At 40.6% G+C, this 24,291-nt stretch overlaps 1 protein-coding gene across 4 annotated transcripts in view; it reads right to left on the reverse strand.

Annotated features, from left to right (window-relative positions):
- The window catches only part of FHOD3 (formin homology 2 domain containing 3), a 417,107-nt gene that overhangs the window by 120,413 nt on the left and 272,403 nt on the right, over positions 1–24,291 (reverse strand). For all 4 annotated transcript variants that reach the window (XM_055800337.1, XM_055800338.1, XM_055800336.1 and 1 more), the window contains exons 7-9: positions 16,793–16,904; positions 9,346–9,440; positions 1,910–2,053 (exon numbers count right to left, since the gene is read on the reverse strand). In XM_055800337.1, the coding sequence (XP_055656312.1) occupies positions 1,910–2,053; positions 9,346–9,440; positions 16,793–16,904 (351 nt within the window). The remainder of the gene's footprint in view (positions 1–1,909; positions 2,054–9,345; positions 9,441–16,792; positions 16,905–24,291) is intronic.

Below are 24,291 nucleotides of genomic sequence, written 5' to 3' on the forward strand. Positions count from 1 at the left end.
CGCCTGAGAAACTGAAAAGTCCTTGATGTAGTGTAAACATCACCCAGAAACAACTAAAAGCATCAGTGTGCCATCAGCATTGTTCTCATACCAAATCCAAACCACAGCACTGCACCAGCTACTAATAAAAAAATTAACTCTATCCCAGCTGAAACCAGGACAAAACCCAACCTGACAAACAAAACTATTTCTTGGAACTGGTACCACAATAGATTAAAAGAAAAACCTGCAGACCACACATCTCCTCTAAGCCTCCAAATTTCTAGGTTAGCATAATTACTTCCACGTATGCCTTTCAGTGGAAAATTCAGTATTTCCTGCCAGTTCAGAAGCATTATCAATACAGAGGAACATATGTATAATATCAGATAAGAATGATGCTAAGAATAGCATGGCCACAATGACATTTGACAGAAATTTCTGACACAGGGTGTGAGCTCATTAGTTGGAAAGAGCAGAGGAGTAGAATACAGGTGCAACACTGAGTATCTTGAATGCTGTTGACATGCTAGTGTGATTGTATCTCTAACAAAAACAAAGCAAGGCTACCTTGGGGTACATGAGAAGAGATATCGCTTGCAGATACAACAAAGTGGATCTTATCTGAAATGCAACATAAAATTTAAGTAACCTTTATATGAGAAAGATCCATGCAGATAGGCAGAGGTACAGAAGAGGGTGATGTGGGTGATCATGAGAATGCATATCTTCTTGTTTCTATTAGCCTTGTTTTTCTGATAAACCTTACCATAAAGTGACTTTTAACAAAACAAAGGCAGGGGGAAGTGATGTATCTCTGCTTAGGGTGTAAAATCTATTTCAGTGGGGAAGAAGAGATTTTTCAGACAAAGAACAATATTGGCAGAAAAAGAGAAAGAACGTGGATAGGCATGTCTAAATTTAGCCTGGTCAAGAGGAAGCTGGTACCCAACTAAGCCAACTGCTAATTTTGCAAGCAAGTCTTTCAGTAAGCACAGCATGCAAAAAAACCCCAGCTTTTAACATTAATGATCATCTTTTTAAAAGGATTTTATGAGCTGATGCCTCTGACAATAGGAAAAGAAAGAAGAACATGAAGCCATCTCATTCTTGTGTTCCTATTTTGGCCTGACGTTTCCTGCAAACTGCTGTGTATAAAATTTAACTGCTAAAGTTAGTGAAGTGACATGGGTGTAGAGCTGATGAAAAAATGGAGAATCAAATCCACCAAATCCTTTTCTGGACTTAGATGGTGATAAAGACATTTCATTTCATCACACCAGAACATGCATTCGCATTTACATTGCATTAACTTCAGCCTTAAACTTCCCCGCTTCAACACTTCCTGAAGTCTGAAAAGAGGCTAATTATTAAGAAACTGGATATCCTACCCTCACATATAAATACTTCAGAAGTAGTTATTTTATACCTAGGTGGTGAATGTAGAGTCACTCATTACTCCACTGCTGCAAACTGTATAGGATCTGGTCCAGTGTAAACTCATAAACAAGGACTTGCTGGGTATTCAGCTGCAGAACAAGTGGTATTTGTGAAGCCAAGCTCAGCCGAACCTTTTTCATGAGCTGAATACTTTTGCATATGGAAAGAACTTCTACTTACTTCAGGATGTGTAACTAGCAGTCTGAGAAAGTTTTAATTGCAGGCAGAATTGCCTCTGAGGAGGCCAGTAAATGTGCTGGTTTGTCTTGGAGTATGCCCCAGCTTTAGAATGAAACACATTTGCATTAAATACAGCTATGTACCATAGCAGGTCACATACTAATATGTATAATATTTCTACCAACCAGATGTTTTTCTTTCAAAATAAAATAGATAACCAAATTTCACCTAGGTTACATTCCCCTCCCTCCTTTAGGCTTTGAAGTTTGCACAAGCTGTAAGATGCATAAAACAGGGCATGTTACGTTACCTCATAAATGTTAAATTGCTCAACTAAGTCCAAGTCTGTTCCTTTCTTGTTCAAGTGTCTCTGTGAAATAGCTTCAATGCCTAGCTCTTCCAGACAGTCCACCACGTCGTAGAAAGAGTCTTGATCTGGCAACCCCGACAGTGTCTAAGAATCAAAGGAAAAAACATTTAAATCTGTTTGTTTTGAAAAGAATTAAACAAAGGTTTTTAAAAGCGAGTGGCGAGTGGTGCTGTGTATGATTTCAATAAAGTAAAACCCATGATGTGGGATTAGAGACACTGCTAGAAAATAAAAAACAAGTGGCACAGCTTTTAACAAACAACTTACTGCACTGTGTAGAAAAATGAATAATTGGCAAATCAAATAAATGTTGTTATTTCATGCAAAAAAGTATGGAAAATGTGGGTCTTTAAAATGCACAGTTGGATTCTTCCTGGCTTCATTCAAGGATGAATTTAAAGAACAGAGAATGTTAAAGCATCAAACACAGGGGAAAAAGCAAAGAGAGAAAAAAATGGTCTAGTTAAAAACAGTGAGGCTGATTTCCTACTGATTCCTGCAAGTTTGACCTTAAGAAGAAAAAGTCTAATGCACAGCTATGTGATGTCAGGACAGCAGGAAACAGGCTGCACCATGTGCCTACTGTCCTCCACACCTGCAGCAGAGGTCATCCTCCCAGTGCAAAAATTGTTTTATATTACAGAGATACTGACACTTCTCCTCCCTTCGTCCCTTTCAACTTGGAAAGTCTTATTAAAGGTTCACTGACTCCTTAAGCCCCATAAAATGTTAAAAGAGTTACTTTTTCTGATTACGGAGTAAGTTGTTGCCAGTGACACTAGAGAGGAGATTTTGCACACTAGAAAACAAAGAACACTAATAATATGCCAATATTAAAATGAACTGTTTGAGTTCAGAGCCTTCTATGGCACCTGCTCTATGTTCAAGAGAGAGCACTTTCTTTACCACAGTCACTTCCCAATTTAGTGGTGAAGTCAGAGAACAGAGAAGAGAAAGGTGGTCTTCTGCAGTATACCATGTATTACCGCAGTATACCACTGCAGTGCATGTAACAAGAGGGATTGATTCAAGCCACTCACAACTTTACCGCTGAGTGATACGCAGGAAGAGTACATGGGCATTGGACAGCTTTGTTCAGAGCACAAGTGAACTTCATCCACCAAAGTCCTGCAGATATTTACAAAAGCAACAGAAGACACTACTATTCTAGTTTGCCACTGATTTTTACTCATCTTCTGCTAATTTTTTACTGCTCCTTATGGATGATGGAGAAAAATTAGTGTAGTTCTGTGCATGTTGAGCAGAAACTACTGAACATAGTGTGCAACCTACTTGCAGAGCAACATATACCTCATCACAATGATCAGTCTATACAGAGCTGTTTCTGCAAAAGTCATGAGTTCAGACTGGAAGCAGCACAGTTATTCTGGATTACCTCACCAGAGAAGTAGTTTCTTCTCTCCTATTTAATGAACTAAATAACTTACCTATACTCCCAGTAGAGAAGGGAAAGTGCAAGAGATAGAGACAGCACACGCAAATACCAGGCCCTCTACAGAAAGAGTTTCATCTTCTCATGCCTGGGATGGGATAAATTGCCCTCTGAGAATACTGGTTTTCTGGTGCCTGGCTTTTCCAAAGTGGCTCTGAGCAGCAGAGTAGAGAAAAGACCAGCCACTCTGGGCTGCCTTGGTACACCAAGGCTTTATATTCACAAAACCTGGTCTGAATTATGTGACTAACAAGAGAGAGGAATAGACAGCTGACATATCCTGCCCTGTTAGAGCACCTCTTTCCTGTGAAATGAGGCACTGGAATATGTGCATCACCAAGGTATTTTTTAATGTTTTGTTTTGATTTTTTTAACTAAACACAACACAACAACATTTTCTTTAACATTACAGAACTATTAACTTATGTTTGCTGAGGTCCACCACAACAGGAATGCTTAGGACAAACACTAATGAAGTGTTAGGATTATACTTTCAGGTCTATACTTTCAGGTTCTAATTAAGCATTTGTCTCTGTCCGGGAGCGTACTTAAGCCTCTGTGTAAAATCCACTGAAGACCATAGAAATCACAGAACCACAGAATCATTTCAATTGGAAAAGACCTTTGAGGTCATCAAGTCCAACCATTAACACAGGACTGCCAATGCCATCACTAAACCATGTCCCAAAGCATCACACCTATCCTTTCTTTAAACACCTCCAGGGATGGTGATCCCACTGCCTCCCTGGGCAGCCTGTTCCCATGCTTCACCACCTTTTCAGTGAAGAATTATTTCCTAATAATCAGTCTAAATTTCTCCTGGAGTAACCTAAGGCTGTTTCCTTTTCTCCTGTCACTTGCTATCTGGGAGAAGAGACTGACACCCACCTTACTACAACCTCCTTTCAGGTACTTGTAGAGGGTGACAAGGTGCCTCCTGAGGTGCCTCTTTCTGCAGACTAAACCACCCCAGTTCCCTCAGCTGCTCCTCATAAGGCTCATGCTCCAGACCCTTCACCAGCTCCATTGCCCATCTCTGGACACACTCCAGCACCTCTGCGTCCCTCCTGCAGTGAGGGGCCCAAAACTGAACACAGGATTTGAGGTGCGGCCTCACCAGTGCTGAGTATGGGGGGCAATCGCTGCCCTGGTCCTGCTGGCCACACTGTTTCTGAATCAAGCCAGGGTGCTGGTGGCCTTCTTGACCATGAAACTGATTTTCCTAAACGGCACTGAAAATAGTACATTTTCTTCCTTCCTAAACTTGCCACTTAGCATTGAGTAAAAATCTGAGTATTCAGCAACTGAAGCTATCACACTGTAAATTCAATGGAGCTTTAACATGGACATGGATATACTCTAACAGAAAAAGTTTGACCTATCAGATTTCCTCTTGCTTATAAGAGAAGTAGACAGTAACTACACTAACCTAAGCGTATTCATGGATAGTAAGATGTGATGTCTTCTGTGCAAAGGGGTGGACAAAAAGTCAGATCTTCTGCACAGATTTTCTGATCACTTCTTCAAATATCAGGAAATGGTCTTTATGTTGGTATGTAGATCACTGACCTTCAAGTATAGCTTTTTGAAAATTGGAGGTAAGGCAGACTGTAGGCAGGCAAAACAGTAGCATAAGGTAGCATTTATTGGCAACCCTGCTTTTCTCACCAGGATTTAGTTGGTTAATATAATTTAAAATCATGCAGCAGTGGAAATCCAATTTTCACTGCATGCTTCTGGCCAGAATTGAGCAATTCAACTCCCAGATATGGAAATCAATATTTTCCCCTTGCACAGTTTGTCATTAAGCCCACAGATCCATTTTCAGAGCCTAATGCATATCAAATTCAATTTCTACCATTATAAAATGGGATGTAAAAGGGCACCAATGGTGTCACAACAAGGTCAGTTCAGTCTAGCACAGGAGAAAGATTTCTGCAGTAACTAAACACAAGGGACATGAAGTGCTTGCATGACTGATTAATTCTGGCTTGTGGTATTACAATACAGAGGTGGGCCCCATTTTCCTGGTGACTTTATCAAGGAAACAAAAGCTGCAAACAACAGAGTACAGGCCGTAAATTGAGCAGGTCCTTCCAAGTTCCTTGCTTCTTCCTGAGTACCTGGTTAAGGTCAAAAAGATACTCCAATATCAAAATATACATACAAATTCCAAATAGTTCCTCCTGCTTTGAAGACGGAATGAACCTTACAAAATGAAAATGTCTCTAAATAATTAAAATTTAGCCACTTGAAGAAGCATGTTTAAACCATACTCTTGTTTGCTTGATGGATTTTGTTACGGTCTTGCTTGCTTAGACCAAAACTGGGATTTCAAACCTGAGACTCTTCCAAACTGAGGTGTACAAAGGAAGCATGACTATGAATACCAAGACTCATTCCTATGCCTCTATGCAGTTTTGCGTTGAGGAAACATCCCTGAATTCAGATTTTTATCTGTTTATTGTGTGATTTGTCCAAGTTGCTTTTCCAAGCCCTTGCAGGAAAACCTGCGTAGCTTTGAGTTCTTCCTTGTCAAGTGGCTGTTTTTGGGATAGTGAACTAAATTAAAACCAAAACCCCAGCTAAGAGTTTTGCCCATGATATATCTCCTTACATTTTTACCAAAGCCTAAATAATACATTTCACCTACCACTAACAGTGGTGTAACAGTCCCAACAGAAAGAAAGGCGAGAAAACTAATGAAGCTGTATCAGGGTTACAGAAAAAAAAGGGGGGGGGGAAAGGAAAAAAAAAAAAAAAGGAAAATAAAAAGGGGGGGGTGGTGGTGTTTAGGGGAGTGTAACAGCCAAATGTTTTCCTAGATGATAAAACTTATCAGACAACATACTCAACTGGTAATAGTACAATATTCTTATCACTACATATCCTCAGTTATGTTTCTGAACAAAAGCTGACATAAATTAGGGCTAGGGTATGCCTGGCTTCCAACTGAACGGCTCTTTATTTGCAGTACTAGAAACGCATAGCCCTGGATGATACTAGCTAGTAAAAATAATTAATAAGTATAGTGCCTTTTGTCATTTACAAAGTGATCACAAGATAAAGCAGTGGTGCAGAGAGGATAGAGACAACAGAAAGCCCATTTGGTGTGCATAATACAAGAGTACAGCTCGGGGTTACTAAACATCCAGCAGACTGGGCTTTACTAGAGGGCTCATGCACTAGATCGATAGACATTAGCTAAATCTTACATGCTTTGGTAAAAAGAGCTATATGGTAAATAAATATGCCTAAGGGCATTAACCAAATTTTCTGTTGCTTTGGGATAGGAAGAAGCCTCTCTTGTGCACTTGTTTCTCAGGAAACATAACTTCTAAATCATCTGGTGCCACCAACATCAGACATGGGACAAGAGATGATGATTGCTCCAGTGTGGCAGTTGTGATGTTCTTAAAGCAGGTCACTGAAAATTGATGTGCCAGCTGCTGTAGTAACACCACACTGGCCTGAAACAGCATTTTTTCAACTACAGCTGATGGACTGTTGGTGGGTGGTACTCTTAAAATCCCACTAGTGACCACTGGCCTGGAAGTTGGTGCTTAAATTCTGGTCTTATACTGGACCTGCCAATGTTCAGTGATTAATCCAACTACATTTAAACATATTAATCTTTAGGTACCTTGCAATTATTTTATCTATACTTCTTTAAAACGTATTGTATGATATAAGAGAAAAAAACTATCAAATACAGGTAAAAAGAAAATCAACAGTAATCTTACAACTACAAAGCTTCTAGCATAATCTTAATAATGAAGAGATTTTATAGCAGAAAGTGAATTGAACGCAACACCAACTTTTCTTTCTGCATTTGTTAAGCAGTTTGTTGTGGTTTTTTTTTTAATAGAAAATAGACACAAGGGCTTTAATCTATCCAGACTTTAGTAATAAAAATGAAGGAAGCAGAGATTACAATAAGATCTAACAGATCACAGGAGCTAACAAAAGGATGATAAGCAAAGGTTATACTGGAACTACACATAACCAGAAGAGTATCTGCGTTGGGATCAGTCTCATGTAAGAGATTCATTAATGTCTAAATCTCCCCAAATTAAGAGGGTTAAATTTTAGCATAAGTAAATTGGTTAAGCATCAACAAAAGATAGGAAGAGGATAAAAAGATTAGAGCAATACTTATGTCTGGCCAGGTGTTTTCTGCTCTTGAGCAGGAAAGAAAACAGTCCATAAACATGTACATGGAGAAAGGAAAAGGAGTAGAAGTATGCTTCCTCAAGGCAAATCCCTCATAAGGACTCTGACTACACTGAACACTGACATTTCCTTGCTTAGAGAAGCTGAAACCATCTAAGCCTTCTTTGTATTCTCTGCCGGGGGGAAAAATTACAACTGTGACATGCTGCTTGCTGTTTTCTCTATAATCATGAAAAAAATCCCATTAAAAACATCATAAGGCCGTCCATAAGCCAGATCATAATTATAAGTGTGGCATTGTGGGATTCCTGTCTTCCTTGATCTTCATAACTGCCTTGCTCCTTTGACTGCGAGATGCTTTTTCTTTTTGTGTGCTTTTAAAAAACTGCCTCCTCCCCAAAATAGCTTTAAATGTAGTGAAAAGCTCAGATGAAAGGAATCAACTATAGGATAATAAAAGTCAACAGAGAACAAAATTTTGGAAGAAGTCAAACACCAAGTAGCTTACAACTGTGTGGATAATGAAGAGAATTATCTCAGAAAGAGGAACCGGTATGCAAAACAACAAGGTGTAAAACAAAATGTTAAAAACTAGTCACCTGGGCTTTAACAGCACCTACAGACAGAAGCATATAAAGCTGGTGATGCCTTTCAGAAAGAGTACGTCAGTGAGATAAGGTGGTCTTTTGAATTCAAGAGGGTCCTTACTACCATGTAAGCAGTAGAAAGGGTGACTAAGTACAGTAATGTCAGTGGCATTGCCAGGAGGGGTTTTTCTCTCTCGGGCATCTTTGCTGGACAATATCTGCTATTAAGAAATCATTTTATTGAAAAAACTACCAAAGCAAACCACAGCCCCAGCCATGTAGCCATGAGCACAATAAGCTGGCAGCTTGATTTATGATCTCTACTAATAAACTCAGGATCTTTAAATGAATATAATGAACAATAATAGTAGTCTGTAATACTCTTGCCTATGCAGTTTAAGCATAAAACACACAGCTATTTTGATTTGCTAGTAGTAGGGTTGAGCTTCTGTGCTCTTAAAAAATATCCATTTTTAATTTTAGTCACCCTAGGACTTGTTTAGGACGAGATGTTAATTTTTGAAGAACTTACACTTAAGAATTTCTAACTTCTACGGGCCTTTCACCTTCTACCTCCTCATAGCACAAGTACTTGGGAAAACATTTGATTTTACTGCAAAACTATACTTATAATACACGACACCAGAAAATGTAAAGAAAGAAGAAAAAATGTAACCTCTTTTTTTTTTTTTTTAAAGCAGAAACACTTTTATGAGCACTCAGACCTGTTAAATTCATCATATTTGGTTTGCAGTAAAAAACCTCATTAAATTATCTAAACTAGAAAATTGTGCACAATGCAAGCCTTTGTGAGCATGTGATCTTTTTGCCAGCACTTAAGCTTTCTTTCTCCCCTTCGATAATATACTGAGTTAGTTCGTTGAATTTTGTTTTGCACTGCATTGTCCATGTCGGGAGAAGAGCCATGTCATAACACATCCATACAGCAACTAGAAAACCAGTAATTCCACTCCCAGCTGCTGCCTCTGAGTGACGGCAGCACAAGTAACAAGTGTGCTGATTGATCCTGCAACTTGTGCAGCTTTTCCTACAACTTCTCTGGGACACGTCTCCTTTGTCATATATTCCCAACAGGGAAGATCATTATGCAATTGAAAATACTAACATTATCTCCATCAGTTATGCTAGCAAAGTAAACAAACCTTGTTAACCAAGGTCATTGCATAAACCAGTAGTTCAGTATCAACGCCATCCTTCTCCTCTAGGATCTCCATGATGTTGGACCACGGCTTGGCTCCTAGAGGAAAAGCAGAAATCATTGGTGACAGTGATCAAACCCAAAAGCTATAGCATCAACATTTATCCAAAAAGCAGCACAAGTTGGAATATATGGCCAGGTGGAAGATCAAGCTGGAAAAATGCAGCTTCCTCTACAGTCTTTCCTGCTTCACAGAAAGTAAAGTCAATGCAGACAGTGAAAGCTACAGTACATCTTAATGCAGGGGTCTAAAATATGCCAGATGGACTTTCCCCAAAGGTACCAATTTCTCTCCCTTGGTGATGAAGGAAGCTCTGTTAGCCCAGTGTGATTGACACCAACATCTAAAAATCAGGGGGGAGGAATTTTAGCCCACCTACCACAGATTCATACAGGCCTAGAAAAATCTTCAATAAAATCCTATACGCTACACTTTCAGTGCACCTGTTGTTCACGTTCCTAGTGCTATTACTGAGTTATGCTGCATTAAGGTAAGTCCTGCTAACAAAACAGTGTAGCAGAGGAACACTGTTTTCTAAAATTACAGGCTGTGTGTCTTGGATAATGAAATGACCAATGAGGGGAAAAGATTTGTGCTGTGATTCCTATTAAAATTATTTTAATAAGAATCCCCTCTACAGAACTTTAGATATGTTTCTCTCGTTTGTCCACTAAGTAAGGTCAAAATTTGTGCTTCTAGTTATGATGTATTTGCTTGATTTGCATATTGATTTGCAGTTGCATTGTTCTTCAATGCCCAAAACCAAGTGGCTTAGTGAGTTACCATGCCAAAAACGTCAGACAGGCAATGTCAGTCAGACTCAAGATAAGCTCCTGTGTGGAAGGTACCTTGTAAAACCATTTTACTTAATTTGACTAAAAGGCAGATAGTTGCATTTACTAAAGAAAACCCCCATGTAACTATTTTATCTAGGAAACCAAACTCAATAGTGAAAGGCTATAATTCAGTGTTTTGTTTGGAGTAAAGTTAAAGGTGAGAAGGACAAAGCAAAAAGCTAACCCTAACTTAGAGATACTCAATTCAACTACACAAGTATTACTCCAAGAGCCGTTGAATTTCATGAAGGAAAACATGCAGAGTATTCCACCAGCCCACATCCCCTAGACACTGTAGGGATGATGATAGTTTGAGTATAATGAGGCAGTAAAATGCAAATATTTCATCATAGCCACCTGTTGCTGACTGATCAGAGACTCTGCATTTCTGTCACAGTGATAACAGCCCTTGTTTATGCCTGCTGATATTATATATATATCCTGCTACACCGAATTAAAATCTCTGCTAAGCAAGGATGTCCATTTTCAAGGCAATGGCAGTCCACGGTGTGGAAAAGCCTGTCTATTAATGAATGCACAGAAAACAGCAGTGTTTCTCCTGGTTTCTCTCCCCCTCTTTTTGAGACAGTCTCTGATCTTTACTACTGAATAATAAATCAGAGCCTCCTTATACGAAGCAAAATCAAAGGGGTGGGGCAAGGTGGGTAGGTGTTCAGCCTTAGCTCTCCAGGTGTATTTATGTGCATTATTAATTAAATACTAATTCAAATACATGGCTGTAATGAAAAGGCATTAGACCCTCCTTACTATATTCTCTGCATCACCAGACATTTTGTGCAGTACATGTTCAAAAGACATGTGGAACAAATTCGCTCGGCTCACAAATGATATATGATCAGCAGGAATGATATCCTTAGTACAAAAATGTCTTGCTGTGGTTTCCAGTGAAAAATACAAATGGAAGAAAATAAGAAAGAGAAAGAAAATGGGGAAACTATGCAAGTCTGACTTATAACAATGGCATTTGGAAAAAAGTGAGTTAACAACAACACAGAAAATTAATTCTTTAATCCATTTCATTATTCAGTGAGAGTCATTCATTATTTTGCAGGGCAGGTTTTATTCTTATTGGAAGAATCCTGTTCTGTTTTTTAAAGACAGCATCCTGGTGTTTAATTTTTTTCCTGAATGTCTCAATTACTTCAACATTATCATAAAAGAATATTTCATGATCACTTTTCTGTTTTCTTGAAAGGATGATGTATGATTTTTTTCTACCCCTGCTGTTTCTTTATTTCAGAATACAATTTTTTAAAATTGTTAATCAGACACCCTTACTAGTAAGGCAGCCCTGTAATAGCTCATCCATCTTTCAAAAGCTTTAAATAAGGTGCTGCTACTAAACGTAAGCAATTTCCAAAATCTAGCCTTAAATTTGAGATTCTCCATCTATTCCCTGACTAATATCAGGAGGAGGCACTACTGTCAATGACTGATAGAGCTACTCCAATTTGTACCAGATTAAACCTTTCTTTTCAAATGCTATTTTCCTCATGATCTCAAGATGAACAGCCAAGGGTTAAATGTGGAAATAGCCATAAGGGCACCTTCCCACCTGGGGACAAGGCAATTCTGGTGTGGAAGTCGCACCGTTGACTTAGTGCATTACTATATTCCTTGCTAATATATAATGAGAGCCTACAGTGTCCAACCTATGATCCGAACAGCATGGGATATAGGCAGATCTAGAGCAGGTGTGTGCTCTCATCCACTCTCATGCCCTGAGCTTGGATTTCCAAATATATTGTTCCTGGATTGTCACCGCTTAAGGATGAGACCACAGGCTGGAGTCTACATAAAAAAATAATTTTCAAGGCAATATCTTTGTAATGATAACATGATAGAAACCAATTCAAGTTCTCCTTTCAAGCTGCATAGAAAAAATTTTGTGAAAGATACCTGGTAAAATCATATACTAAAAAAATGTTGACTTTTCTAAACTCATTGGCTGCTGTAGTAAAACAATGACACTCATACAAAAGCTATGAAAAAGATAATGTGTATTTTCCCTTTTCCTTTAAAAGACTATTTGTATTGTGGAGAATATTAAAAGCTCTCCATTTAAAGATGGAGAGGAACCTTTGAGGAGACTATTATGCAAAAGTAAAATCTACAGCTTTCATTTTCTGTGTAATGGTCAGAATATAACAAATCCTGAAAAACTTAAACTCAAATCTAGGTTTGGCAATGCATATGTATTTCTAGTAAAAATAAAACAAATCCATTTAATATTTGTATATTACCTAGTCTATTTTTAGAAAGAGTAAGTGTAATCATCTACACTTGCCAATTCTCAAAAAGGTTTACTTTGTGAGAATTCTTTGTCTCCTCCACCTGATTGCAATGCAGAAGAATGATGATGTAAAGGAATGATGATGTAGTATCCCAGTGATTCGTCTGGGAGCAGACTAGGATGTTCCCATAAGGCTGTGACTTCCATGCAGGACTTGTGGCAAAATTGATGGGAGTGATGAAATATGTTCACTGAAGTAAAAGAGCAGACGTTGAGTTTTGTGTGTGTTCTCCTGCCTTCTAATGGGTAAAATAAGAACTGCTCAGCTGCCTTTCACAAGCTTCTCACTCGTCACAGCTCATTATCATGGCTACTCTGACAGGAAGGCTGGAGCCTCAACCGTGATGCTACTTACAACACTCCAAGTAGTCACACGTAGTGCATAAAGAGGTGGAGAACTGTGGGGTTGCAACAATTGAGCCTATAGTAAATCAGGGCCATCTATTTATTCAATAACGTTGCCCAATGTTTTAAGTCTCAGCCTTTTCTCAGTTCCCCCTTAAAATATTTTTACATATTTAATTTAATGCTGTCATTAATGTCTTACACGAAATCTTGATGTCACAACTACGCAGGACATGCACAGTATATATGAAGCATGAAAACCTTTGCTTCAGGCCAGAACCATACATGAGGACTGCCACCAATTTAAATAGTTAGGAGTACAAGCTGTTGAGGCCTTTCCAAAAGTATTACTGCCTTTCCATCCTATGGCAGAGTGCACGTCTATGGTAGCCATCGGATGGAAAGACAGTAATACTTTTGGAAAGGTCTCAACAGCTTGTACTCCTGACTATTTAAATATCAGTGAACATACAGCCTTCCATTATACCTACAGTATGGCCGCTGACTTAGTGGATATCTAGCTATGTGTAAAATGGCACAGAAAGCAGAGAAATCATAATGCGGGGCCATTTACAAACAACATAACAAGTCAGATAGTAGAAACAATTCACTAATAGTATGTGACAACATCCAGTCAGTCACAGGGCTTTAATCTCTGTCCTAAAAAATGCTTGCTCATGATAAAGCAGCCCCAGCCAGCAGAGTGCAATGCCAGCATCCCTTTCCAGAGCCTGCACAGTCCTGGTATGCTTAAACAAAAAGAGATCAAATTTTCTGGGGCTCTGAAACAAGAAAAGGCAGGGGGAAGGGGGAGCTACGTGGAAGTATAAGTAGGAGCAACTTCCTATATGATGAGGGTCATGCAGTTATTCATTTATAGTCTGCTTATATCTGAGAGTAAAGCCAGCATTTTGTGGATTTCTGCGCTTCAGTTTGCATATGCATGCATTTTCACATAGGAACCACAGATTGGATTGCTTTGAATCCAGGCTGAGTTAATATGGGGTTCTATATGTTAATCATGTGTGGTATGCATATTGAGAAAGTCTGTCATGTCTCATCACCTTGTATGTACATGAAACATTTGACTTTTTTTTCAAAGCAGTGCTAAACTTAATTATATACTGCAAGATTAATGACAACATTTCAAGAAAAGGCACATTGATTTTTCTCCCTTTGTATTATTTCTGTACTGTTAATTCAGTCATTAAAGGCAGGTACCCCTCAGTTATAACCCACTAATTTCAGTAGATAAATTAAAACATAGCACATCCACAGCTAAAAGTAAAGGGCTTTAATAAAGCTTTTGACACTGTTGTCCATACCATTCTCCTGGAGAAACTGACTGCTTGTGGCTTGGATGGGGATAGTCTACACTGGGTAAAAAAAACGGCTGGATGGCTGGGCCCAAGGAATGGTAGGTAGTAAATGGAGCAACGTCCAGTTTGCAGCCAGTTAGAAGTGGTGTTCCCCAGGGCTCAGTGTTGGGGCCAGTCCTGTTTAATATCTTTATCAACAATCTGGAAAAGGGGATTGAGTACATCCTCTGTAAGTTTGCAGATGACACTAAGTTCAGGGGGAGAGTTGATCTGCTGGAGGGCAGGAAGGCTCTGCAGAGGGATCTGGACAGGTTGAACCCATTAGGTTCAACAAGGCTCAGTGCTGGGTCCTGCACCTGGGGCACAACCACCCCACACAGCGCTACAGGCCTGGGGAAGAGCGGCTGCAAAGCTGCCTGGTGGGAAAGGCCCTGGGGGTGCTGGCTGATGGCTGGCTGAACATGGGCCAGCAGTGTGCCCAGGGGGCCAAGGCAGCCAACAGCACCCTGGCTTGTATCACAACAGTGTGGCCAGCAGGACAACTTCAAGAGGGATGTAGAGGTGCTGGATTGTGTCTAGAGAAAGGCAACAAGGCTGGTGAAGAGTTTGGAGCACAAGTCTTATGAGGAGCAGCTGAGGGAACTGGGGTGGTTTAGTCTGCAGAAAGAGAGGCAGCGGGGGGATCTTATTGCTCTCTACAAGTACCTGAAAGGAGGTTGTAGTAAGGTGGGTGTCAGTCTCTTCTCCCAGATAGCAAGTGGCAGGAGAAGAAGAAACAGCCTTAGGTTACTCCAGAGGAAGTTTAGACTGATTATTAGGAAATAATTCTTCACTGAAAGGGTGGTGAAGCATGGGAACAGGCTGCCCAGGGAGGCAGTGGAATCACCATCCCTGGAGGTGTTTGAAAAACGATGCGGTGCTTACGGACATGGTTTAGTGGTGGACTTCGTAGTCCTGGGTTAATGGTTGGACCTGATGATCTCAAAGGTCTTTTCCAATCTAAACAATTCTATGATTGTATGACTTTGATGACCTAAAAAAGGACCTAAATATAAAACAAGGGGGAAAAATCTCTTTTGTACCTAAGTGCAACTCATTAATATTAAAACAAGAAAGAAAGAAAGGAAAACTGGATATTTGGGGCTAAGTTATTTGCAAAGAGTTTATGAGACTATCCACCAACCCACAGGTATTAGAATTCCCATAAACCCTCTCCTCATGCTCCTAACACATATCCATCTAAGTAAATACATCACATTTTTCACATTGTTACTTAAGTTTTCTTATTTCTTTGAGGCATGTAAACGTTTGCTTAAGGCTGTTCTACAGATAGAGACAGGAATATAGAGCACATGGTATTGTGTTTAAGGTCCTCCTTTCTTCCTCTTTTTTCTTTAAGGAGGTTTACTGGCATGTGAACAGATGACAATTTGAACATGTTGAGAATACCAGTGAGTTCAGAGAGCTGAGGAAAGGCTAAGAATGGCTGTAAAAATAATTCATAGGGCTCAGAATTACAGTAATATTGTAATTACACTTCTGCTTATGGCATTGTAAGGTTTATTGGTTTTAATTCAAAACAGACAGCCAACCCAAAGAGTCCAGCATTTGAAGTGTTATACTGCGTCTGAATTGCCCCTTCCTGCTCCCCTGCCATAAGAGAAATTTTGGGGTTTTTTTGTTTTTTCCACACACTCATTCTGCTAGCTCAAAGCAAAATCTGGCTACTTTCTCCTATTTCTGGCACCACCTTTCTCCCCATCTCCCAATGATTTTTGTTTCACTTTAAGTATATCAAGTCACTCAGACAAGTTCAGCATGGAGGCAGTTACTCCACAGAGGGGATCTTGCTTTCAACCTCCATGTGTTTGAGACCACAACAATGGCCCTCCCAACCTCAAAAAGTCTCCTTGAGGCAAAGGAATGTTTTGCATCAAAAGACAATGCCCTGGGAGCTTAGCAAGGCTTTGTGGGAAGAACAAGAAATAACCATTTTTGTTCTATTTATTTGTAAAAAATACAGTATACATATTCAAGTATTTTTCATGAGCCTGAAGGGCAACAGATTTTTTAGTATAATATCTGCTCAAGGGCTTTATTTTAACGTAACAACAGATGGTTTTGCTTTTACTATAAAGCCTGTACTATTCCTGACCTCGTCTTTTTCTTCAAAGGGATTACACTGATTAGATATCATTTTCTCTTCTAAATCAGAGTGCTGCTTCTCAGAAGGAAGTGGAAAGACAGCCTGGTCCAAAGGAGCCTCCAAAGTTGGAAGATGCAAAGAGGCTTACTTTGTGCATGGGTGCAGGGAAGGAAAAATGACTGTGTTGCCCGGGAAGACAGTTGAAGTTCCTCAGCTTTTCACTCATCGCTTTCCCACTAAAATGCTTTCCTCAAAACAATCTTAAATTGCATGAATACATAAAATATGCTTTTGCTCAGGAAATGAAGGGTATGGCACACAAAGCAGGCCTCATGACAGCAAATCTAGAACCACTGAAAATCAGTGATGGAAATGCCACCCTGATCTCAGTGGTGCTGGGATTTTGCACCCCTCAGATAAGGCTACTCACCTCTCTTTTCATCAACGGTAGATACTGCCTGGATCAAAAGTGGTGCGTTGGTTTCTGTGTACTCCACAAACACCAGCAGCAGCTTCAATGCTGTCTTTACCACCAGGCGGAACTGAAAGAAAACAGTGCGACTTGTCATTCAGCAAACCACAGCATTTACAGATGTGCTAAATGACACTGGGCAAGATGCAAGCATAGCGATCCAGATCTGGTAATAATACATGAATGGAAGAGCTTAAGCTGTGCCAGGACCAAAAAAATGAAAGGTAGTCAGCTGGTTGAAAATTCTGTTCACCAGACAGTGCTCTCCTAGGGAAGTCTCAATAGTCAATTAATCCAACTGAAAGCTTAGTGCTGCCACATGTAATAAAAGGTTGAACATGCCACCTATGCATGCACCTATAAATATCCCCAACATTGCTGTACAAAGCCTGATGTACACAGAACCTACTGAGCTAGGAATGCATATATTCCTCTACTTCTCAACACATTTATTTCCCCCTTTCACTATGAGCTTCTAATGCTGTCAAATTGCCGTATGATGGAATGACTTTCTCCTTATGCTTTCTTTTTTTTATAATGTTACTATTTAATTCTTAAATTATTAAATAGGTCAATCTTCACTATTTAACACAACTTGGGAGAAAGTGTGTTTAATTGCCATCTGCCCCACCCTGTCAGGAAATGTGTGATTTACAGGAACTGAGTATTCTGCCTGCACATTTTCAAACTCAGTTTTTTGCACATCTCCAGGAGTGTTTGTTCAGCAAAGACTCAACATGGGTAATACAGACCTACTGGAAATCAATAACCTGTCTATCAGTTTCATCACAGATCTCCCATTTCCAGAGAGGATCATTTGACTATTAGATAATTTTCACAGCACTGAGTAAAAATTTTTAGGGACGTGCTTGGCACGATCATGTATGTAAAAAACCTTTACTTAAGGGAATATTTGGTGTTTTTAATAAAAGGAGATGTAAAAGAGAGGGATTTTTTAATAGACAGGGTTCTACATGCCCAGCTGAGAGGGCTTTTGCTAGGAGAACTTATTCTAGACAAAACCTGCTACAGCCTCAATCTAAGTTATGGATTTAAAGCTAAATAAAAGGTGATACACTGTTGGTCCCAGAAACATGATTTCCAACCTACTGTGATTGAATCAAGCTCCAGAAAAAGAGGTATTTGTAAGTTTACTCTATTTTTCTACTACCTTGTTGTTCAAAAAATCTGTCCGACAATGTATAAGATTTTTAACAAGACAGCTACAGTTACATGGTCATTACTCTCTCCTTTGCCAGATTTTTAAATCTACTTTAGGATGAATACAGGCTATGTATTCATAGCCTGAGATAAGCCATGCTCTAGAAAATCCTTGTCTTTGTCTCACTACATTAAGTTGGTAGGCACTCAGAAACATAACTGCCTGCACACTAAAATGCCTCACCCTAGGGGAAAGGAAAAAACACCCGTATACTGTATTACTAAACTGTTTCAGGGAGATATATATATTATTTTTTTCCCCTCATTATTAGCTCATTTCCATTCCCTCATTATTTCACATCCTCTCAACACAACTCACCTAAAAGGCAAAGCATCACTATTAATCATTTCATGGATTTCATGCAGAGACAGTGACTGTGTCTAAAAAAGACACAAGTGCAACAGGCATAGACTCAAGCTACTGCATTTGCATTGCCACTCAGAGTGGCGTACCAGAGCTCACTTCAAGGTCATGAGCTAAAATGCAGCTTGCTGCTATAAACACAGAGTTTAGTGTGAACAGTGACCTTGGGTATTTCCCTAGCTTCTCTGGTTTTAGCCACTTGTGCTGAGCTGAGCTTAATGCACTGCAATGATACTACTAGCAACGCAAACTTTTCTGTTGTCGAATCTAGAACTTTCATACTTGATGTGTCACTGAATCAGTTACTTTCAGGGCTGACAGCCATGAAACCCCAGTGACAAACCTGAAAAGGTGCCTTAAGATGCCTGGCTAGCCCAGTTTGCAGATGTACTGCTGCAATGATACTCTATAGATACATGGGGTAGTCAAATTAAAGGAAACTGAAATCTGATGACACACCAACAAAGCACTTTCCCATGATTGCACTGGACATTTGTGTATTTGCCTGTCAGGCCAATACCTTGCTGCTTCTGCTCTGTGATGGCATTTCCCTTAGCAATCAAGTTCAATTGTTTAATAGACATATTGAAAGAATTTCCAACAAGTCTCCACCTGTTTTGTAAAGTTACTTTGTAAAATAGGAGTAACCAGATTACTGTAAACAATTCTAGCATTAACATACTTCCCAGACAACCACTTGCATACTACCTACTAATCTGATCAGGACCCTGCTCCTAGAAAAGAAATCTTGGATATTACTTTTGAAGGCTCTTAAAACCTCAAGGCTTGGTGACATGGTGACAATGGGACACATTTACACAAAATTACTCCATGGCAAAATTCCCATATGTTTGCATTTGACAGCAATCAGTGGGGGACACACTGAGTTTATGTCTAGTTTTGCAAATCTCTTTGTCTTCCAGAAAGAAGTTAGAGCAACACCTTTGCTTCAAATTTTGCCTGCTGGCTATGGCAGATGTTGTAAGAAGGAGCTGGTCCCTATGTGCCTTGTACGCTGCAAATACTGTGAAGCCTCAGGGCAGCCCATTACAGTTGCACCAGACCAGGGCTCAAGCCAGCTGAATATTCAGGTGCTGTCTGTAGGTGCCAGCCTCCTGTGCCTAACAGGCTAACAGATGACAATGTAAGGATTAAATGCCACCCAGAAGCAGAACAGGAGAAAAGGCAGGATGAGAAAAGCTATGTTTTGCTTGTCGTTTAACTAGTAGAGTGACATTGTAAGTTCAACCTGTACATTTGCTGGGCTTTTCCAGCTCCTCATAAAATAGCCGATCAGCCCTGAGAAGCGGAGGACTCTGTAGGTGAAGGTACATACATACCATGGCAGCTTTCTGCTGGTAGTCAGCACAGCCACTACTTTTGAGAACTGCATTTAAAACATGCTATTTCCTCCTCGATAGAAAATGGTGTTTGAGATCCCTGAGGGCACTTTTAAGCCTGCACGCTGCTTTGGACACCTCGGGCAAGTACAAAACCAAAATACTGCAGTCCTAGACTAAGCTGCACAATGCCTACACTGGGGACTTGCTAGCTACCTGTGACCCACACAACCTTTGCACACATCTTCCAATGAGGCTTTTTAATACTGCTTTAATAGTGCTTCTTGACAGAAGCAGGCAATCATCAAGCAGTGAAATGCCCCTTAGAAAAGTGAAGTCATCAGCCAGCCAAAGCCTCTCCAAGACATCTGATTACCTGTCACCCCCCGACACAATGACAATGCAAAGTCTGACATACTGACACAAAAATGAACTCTAATTATCCACCATGGCACCAAGAAGTCTCTGAAAGGTCTGTTCCATGGACACTTGCTGCCAAGACCAATGTGAAGCATGGTCTGTTTCCTTACATGGCCTCTAATATGGTGTTCCAGCTGTTAAATTATCCCTCCATTACGACCTGTGGGCCTGACGTGCCTGTAGCAGCTCATGCATGCTGCTGCTGACACGTTAAGTGTCAGGTATCACAAGGGGAAGGGTTTCAACCAAGACCAAGAATGACCATTTCTCAACTTCCAAAATACCAGAGCTATTCAGAAAATTTCCATTTGTGGTTAACTATGATGACTGTCAAAGTGGGAGATCCTCACTTATCTTCATGAGTGAATTATAAAATGCGTTTGCAGAGCATGCCTTTTCAATTATTTAAATAGTAGACAGCTACACTGCAAGAAAAATAACTGTAAATCTCAAAAGTGGGAGGTTGCTTAACAGGAAAAAAAAAAAAAAAAAAGAGTAGAATTCATCGACTTTCTTGCTTTCCTTTGTGAAGTCAGGGGAATTTCTTCCAGTTACTGGTATTGTATTATTCCACATGATGTACCCAGATGGCACAGCAATGGCAGCAATAGAAACAGGTTTCACATTTCATTCACCAGCAGATGAATCACTATTCATTTGAAACACTGTTAAAAACTTCATGAAGGCTTTTAAGGTTGTTTCTGGGACTTACTGGGCTCTCATTTAATATTGAAGACAGGCACAACCACTTTCTGAATCATCTTTACAGTCACAGTTCTGTTAAAATCCATAGGGCAATCACTTCATGCAGGACTACATGTCAGAGAGCAATAAAAGGGGTAGACATATGTTGTGTTAGCTGAAAAAAAGTCCTGGTATCATTACTTTGCAAACATTGGTTGTTGCAATGAATTCTGAATTTCCATCCTAAATATTACCAGTTAGTTCAAAAAGAAACATAGAATCATAGAATCATTTCAGTTGGAAAAGACCTTTGAGGTCATCATATCCAACCGTTAACCCAGAACTGCCAAGTCCCCCACTAAACCATGTCCCTAAACACTGCATCAACGTGTTTCTCAAACACCTCCAGGGATGGTGATTCCACTGCCTCCCTGGGCAGCCTGTTCCCATGCTTCACCACCCTTTCAGTGAAGAATTATTTCCTAATAATCAGTCTAAACTTCCTCTGGAGTAACCTAAGGCTGTTTCCTCTTCTCCTGTCACTTGCTATCTGGGAGAAGAGACTGACACCCACCTTACTACAACCTCCTTTCAGGTACTTGTAGAGGGTGACAAGGTGCCTCCTGAGGTGCCTCTTTCTGCAGACTAAACCACCCCAGTTCCCTCAGCTGCTCCTCATCAGACTCGTGCTCCAGACCCTTCACCAGCTCCATTGCCCATCTCTGGACACACTCCAGCACCTCTGCGTCCCTCCTGCAGTGAGGGGCCCAAAACTGAACAAAGTATTCGAGGTGTGGCCTCACCAGCGCTGAGTATGGGGGGCAATCACTGCCCTGGTCCTGCTGGCCACACTGTTTCTGAATCAAGCCAGGGTGCTGGTGGCCTTCTTGGCCACCTGGGCACACTGCTGGCCCATGTTCAGCCAACCATCAGCCAGCACCCCCAGGTCCTTTCCCACCAGGCAGCTTTGCAGCCGCTCTTCCCCAGGCCTCTAGCGCTGCGTGGGGTGGTTGTGACCCAAGTGCAGGACCCAACACTTCTTCTTGCAGAACCTTAGGTAATTGGCCTTGGCCCATCAGCCCAGCCTGTCCAGATCCCTCTGCAGAGCCTTCCTGCCTTCAAGGAGATCAACACTCCTGCCCAACTTGGTGTCATCTGCGAACTTACAGAGGATGTACTCAATCCCCTTTTCCAGATTGTTGATAAAGATATTAAACAGGACTGGCCCCAACAATGAGCCCTGGGGAACACCATTTGTGACCTGCTGCCAGCTGCATGTAACTCCATTTGCCAGTCAGCCACATTTTAACCCAGCATAGAGTATAACCATCCAAGCCACGCTTCTCCAGGAGAATGCTGAGGGAGATAGTGCCAAAGGCTTTAGTAAAGTACAGGCAGACAACATACACAGCCTTTCTCTCATCCACTAGGCGGTTCCACTTATTGTTGAAGGGGATCAGGTTTGTCAGGAATGACCTGCCTTTTATAAACCCATGCTGGCTGGGCTTGATCTCCCCATTGTCCTGCATGTGCTGCATGATAATGCTCAGGATGATCTGCTCCATAACTTTCCCTAGCACCGATGTCAGGCTGACAGGCCTGTAGTTCCCTGGATCCTCCTTCCTGCCCTTCTTGTAGATGGCTGTCACATTGGCTGACCTCCAGTCAACTGGGAACTCACCCGTTGGCCAGGACTGTTGATAAATGATGGAGAGTGGCTTGGTGAGCTGCTCTGCCAGCTCCCTCAGTACCCTCAGGTAAAAGAGAAAGCTCACTGAAGCAACAAACACATCTCACAAAAGTGATGTTTTAACAGTCCAGAGATTAAATCAGGATTCTTGAACGTCAAAACAATGAAGTACCAAAATGTTTATTAAGTCAGAAAATAAAGTCATTTTGTGTTTTTGTATCACGTGTGAGCTAATTTATAGAGAGGAAATGATGTTAGCATCTTCTGGCTAAAGATAAGATGTAGCCAACTATGTAAAAGGAAGAAGAAAAATTACAAATCCTTTCCCTGTGACTCGTTTAATGTTATACGGTGGAGTTTGGCAATCCCTTTCTTTTTTATCTCTTTATACTTAGACAATCGGAAATGTGTTACAGACCCAGCCAAAGAGACCACACAACAGGCTGCAAAACTCATGCCTCATGGAAGAGATTGTCCCAGTTGTTAACCATGTGCCAGGAAAGGCTTGAGCCTTTACAAGGCACATTGTCAGAAAATTCATTAACTTAAAGACCAAAGAAATATTTGCAAAGTTCAGATTTAAAAATTTAGGACTTTTTTCTTTTTTTTTTTAAGGAAGAAAACCAAAACAAAATTGAGTAACAACCTAATATTTCACTCAGGGCAATGCAGTTGCCTTGGATTTACTCTATCCAAATTTAATGGAGAAGTAGGTATTGGATTTTTAACTAAAGGTTCACTATGGCCGAATCCTCATAGGCCATGAGTCCTCAAACTACAGCCCACGGGCTGGATACGGCCCCCCAGGGTCCTCAATCCGCCCCCTGGTATTTACAGACCCCCCCCACCAGGGGTTGGGGGGGGGAACCAAGCAGCCGCAGATGGCTGCCTGCCACTGCATCCGTGCACCGGCCCCCTGGTTAAACAGTTTGAGGACCCCTGTCATAGGCCATATTCATTCTGTTGATACAACACAGCCTGGCAGAGCTGCAGCTAAGGAAGCATGCAGTGCAACCAGCGTCCAGCCTGCTGGTGAGAGATGCACAGGAAAGCCAAACCCCTTCTTTCTTGTGGGGTGCAAATAAACCCCAAACTTCAGATCTCATGCTCCAGGAAGAGCCTGCTGGCATTCTGCCAGCACTTGCAATGCAGCTCAGTCTCATGTTTCACAAGGGGATTAAACCACCTCCTCTTCACAAAAGGAGGAAAGACCTTTCTGGAATGGAAGATTTTTTCTACATATATATTTTTAAATAAAACATGTAATCTATATTGTATATAATTAATAACATTATTTATAATATGTAACAAATATATAAAGTATACAGCAATATATTATAATATTAAATATAGTATTACATTATTTTCTTTTGCAGTAAGCAAGGAAAAGAAAACATTAATATTGAGCTTGAAAGAATGTTAGAATAATTTAAGTTGGAATGGACCTAATATCACTTTCCTTCTTACCTTATGTGAAGAAACCCAGTTCCCTCTTCCTCACATACCATGTGCTCTACCCACCTAACCACAGTGGTGAACCCCTGCTGGACTCACTCCAGTACATAAATATCTGTCTCACACTGAGGAGCCCAAAACAGGACCCCTGAACTCTTGATGCAGTCTTATCAGCACCAAATGGGGAAAGACATTTCCTCCAACTTGGTGGCTACAGTCTCGCCAACCTAGCCCCAGATGGATCTGGCCTTCTTTCACACAAGGGCACACTACCAACTGGTGT

The sequence above is a fragment of the Falco peregrinus genome, chromosome 3 (assembly GCF_023634155.1).
Source record: "Falco peregrinus isolate bFalPer1 chromosome 3, bFalPer1.pri, whole genome shotgun sequence".
Taxonomy (NCBI): Eukaryota; Metazoa; Chordata; class Aves; order Falconiformes; family Falconidae; genus Falco; species Falco peregrinus.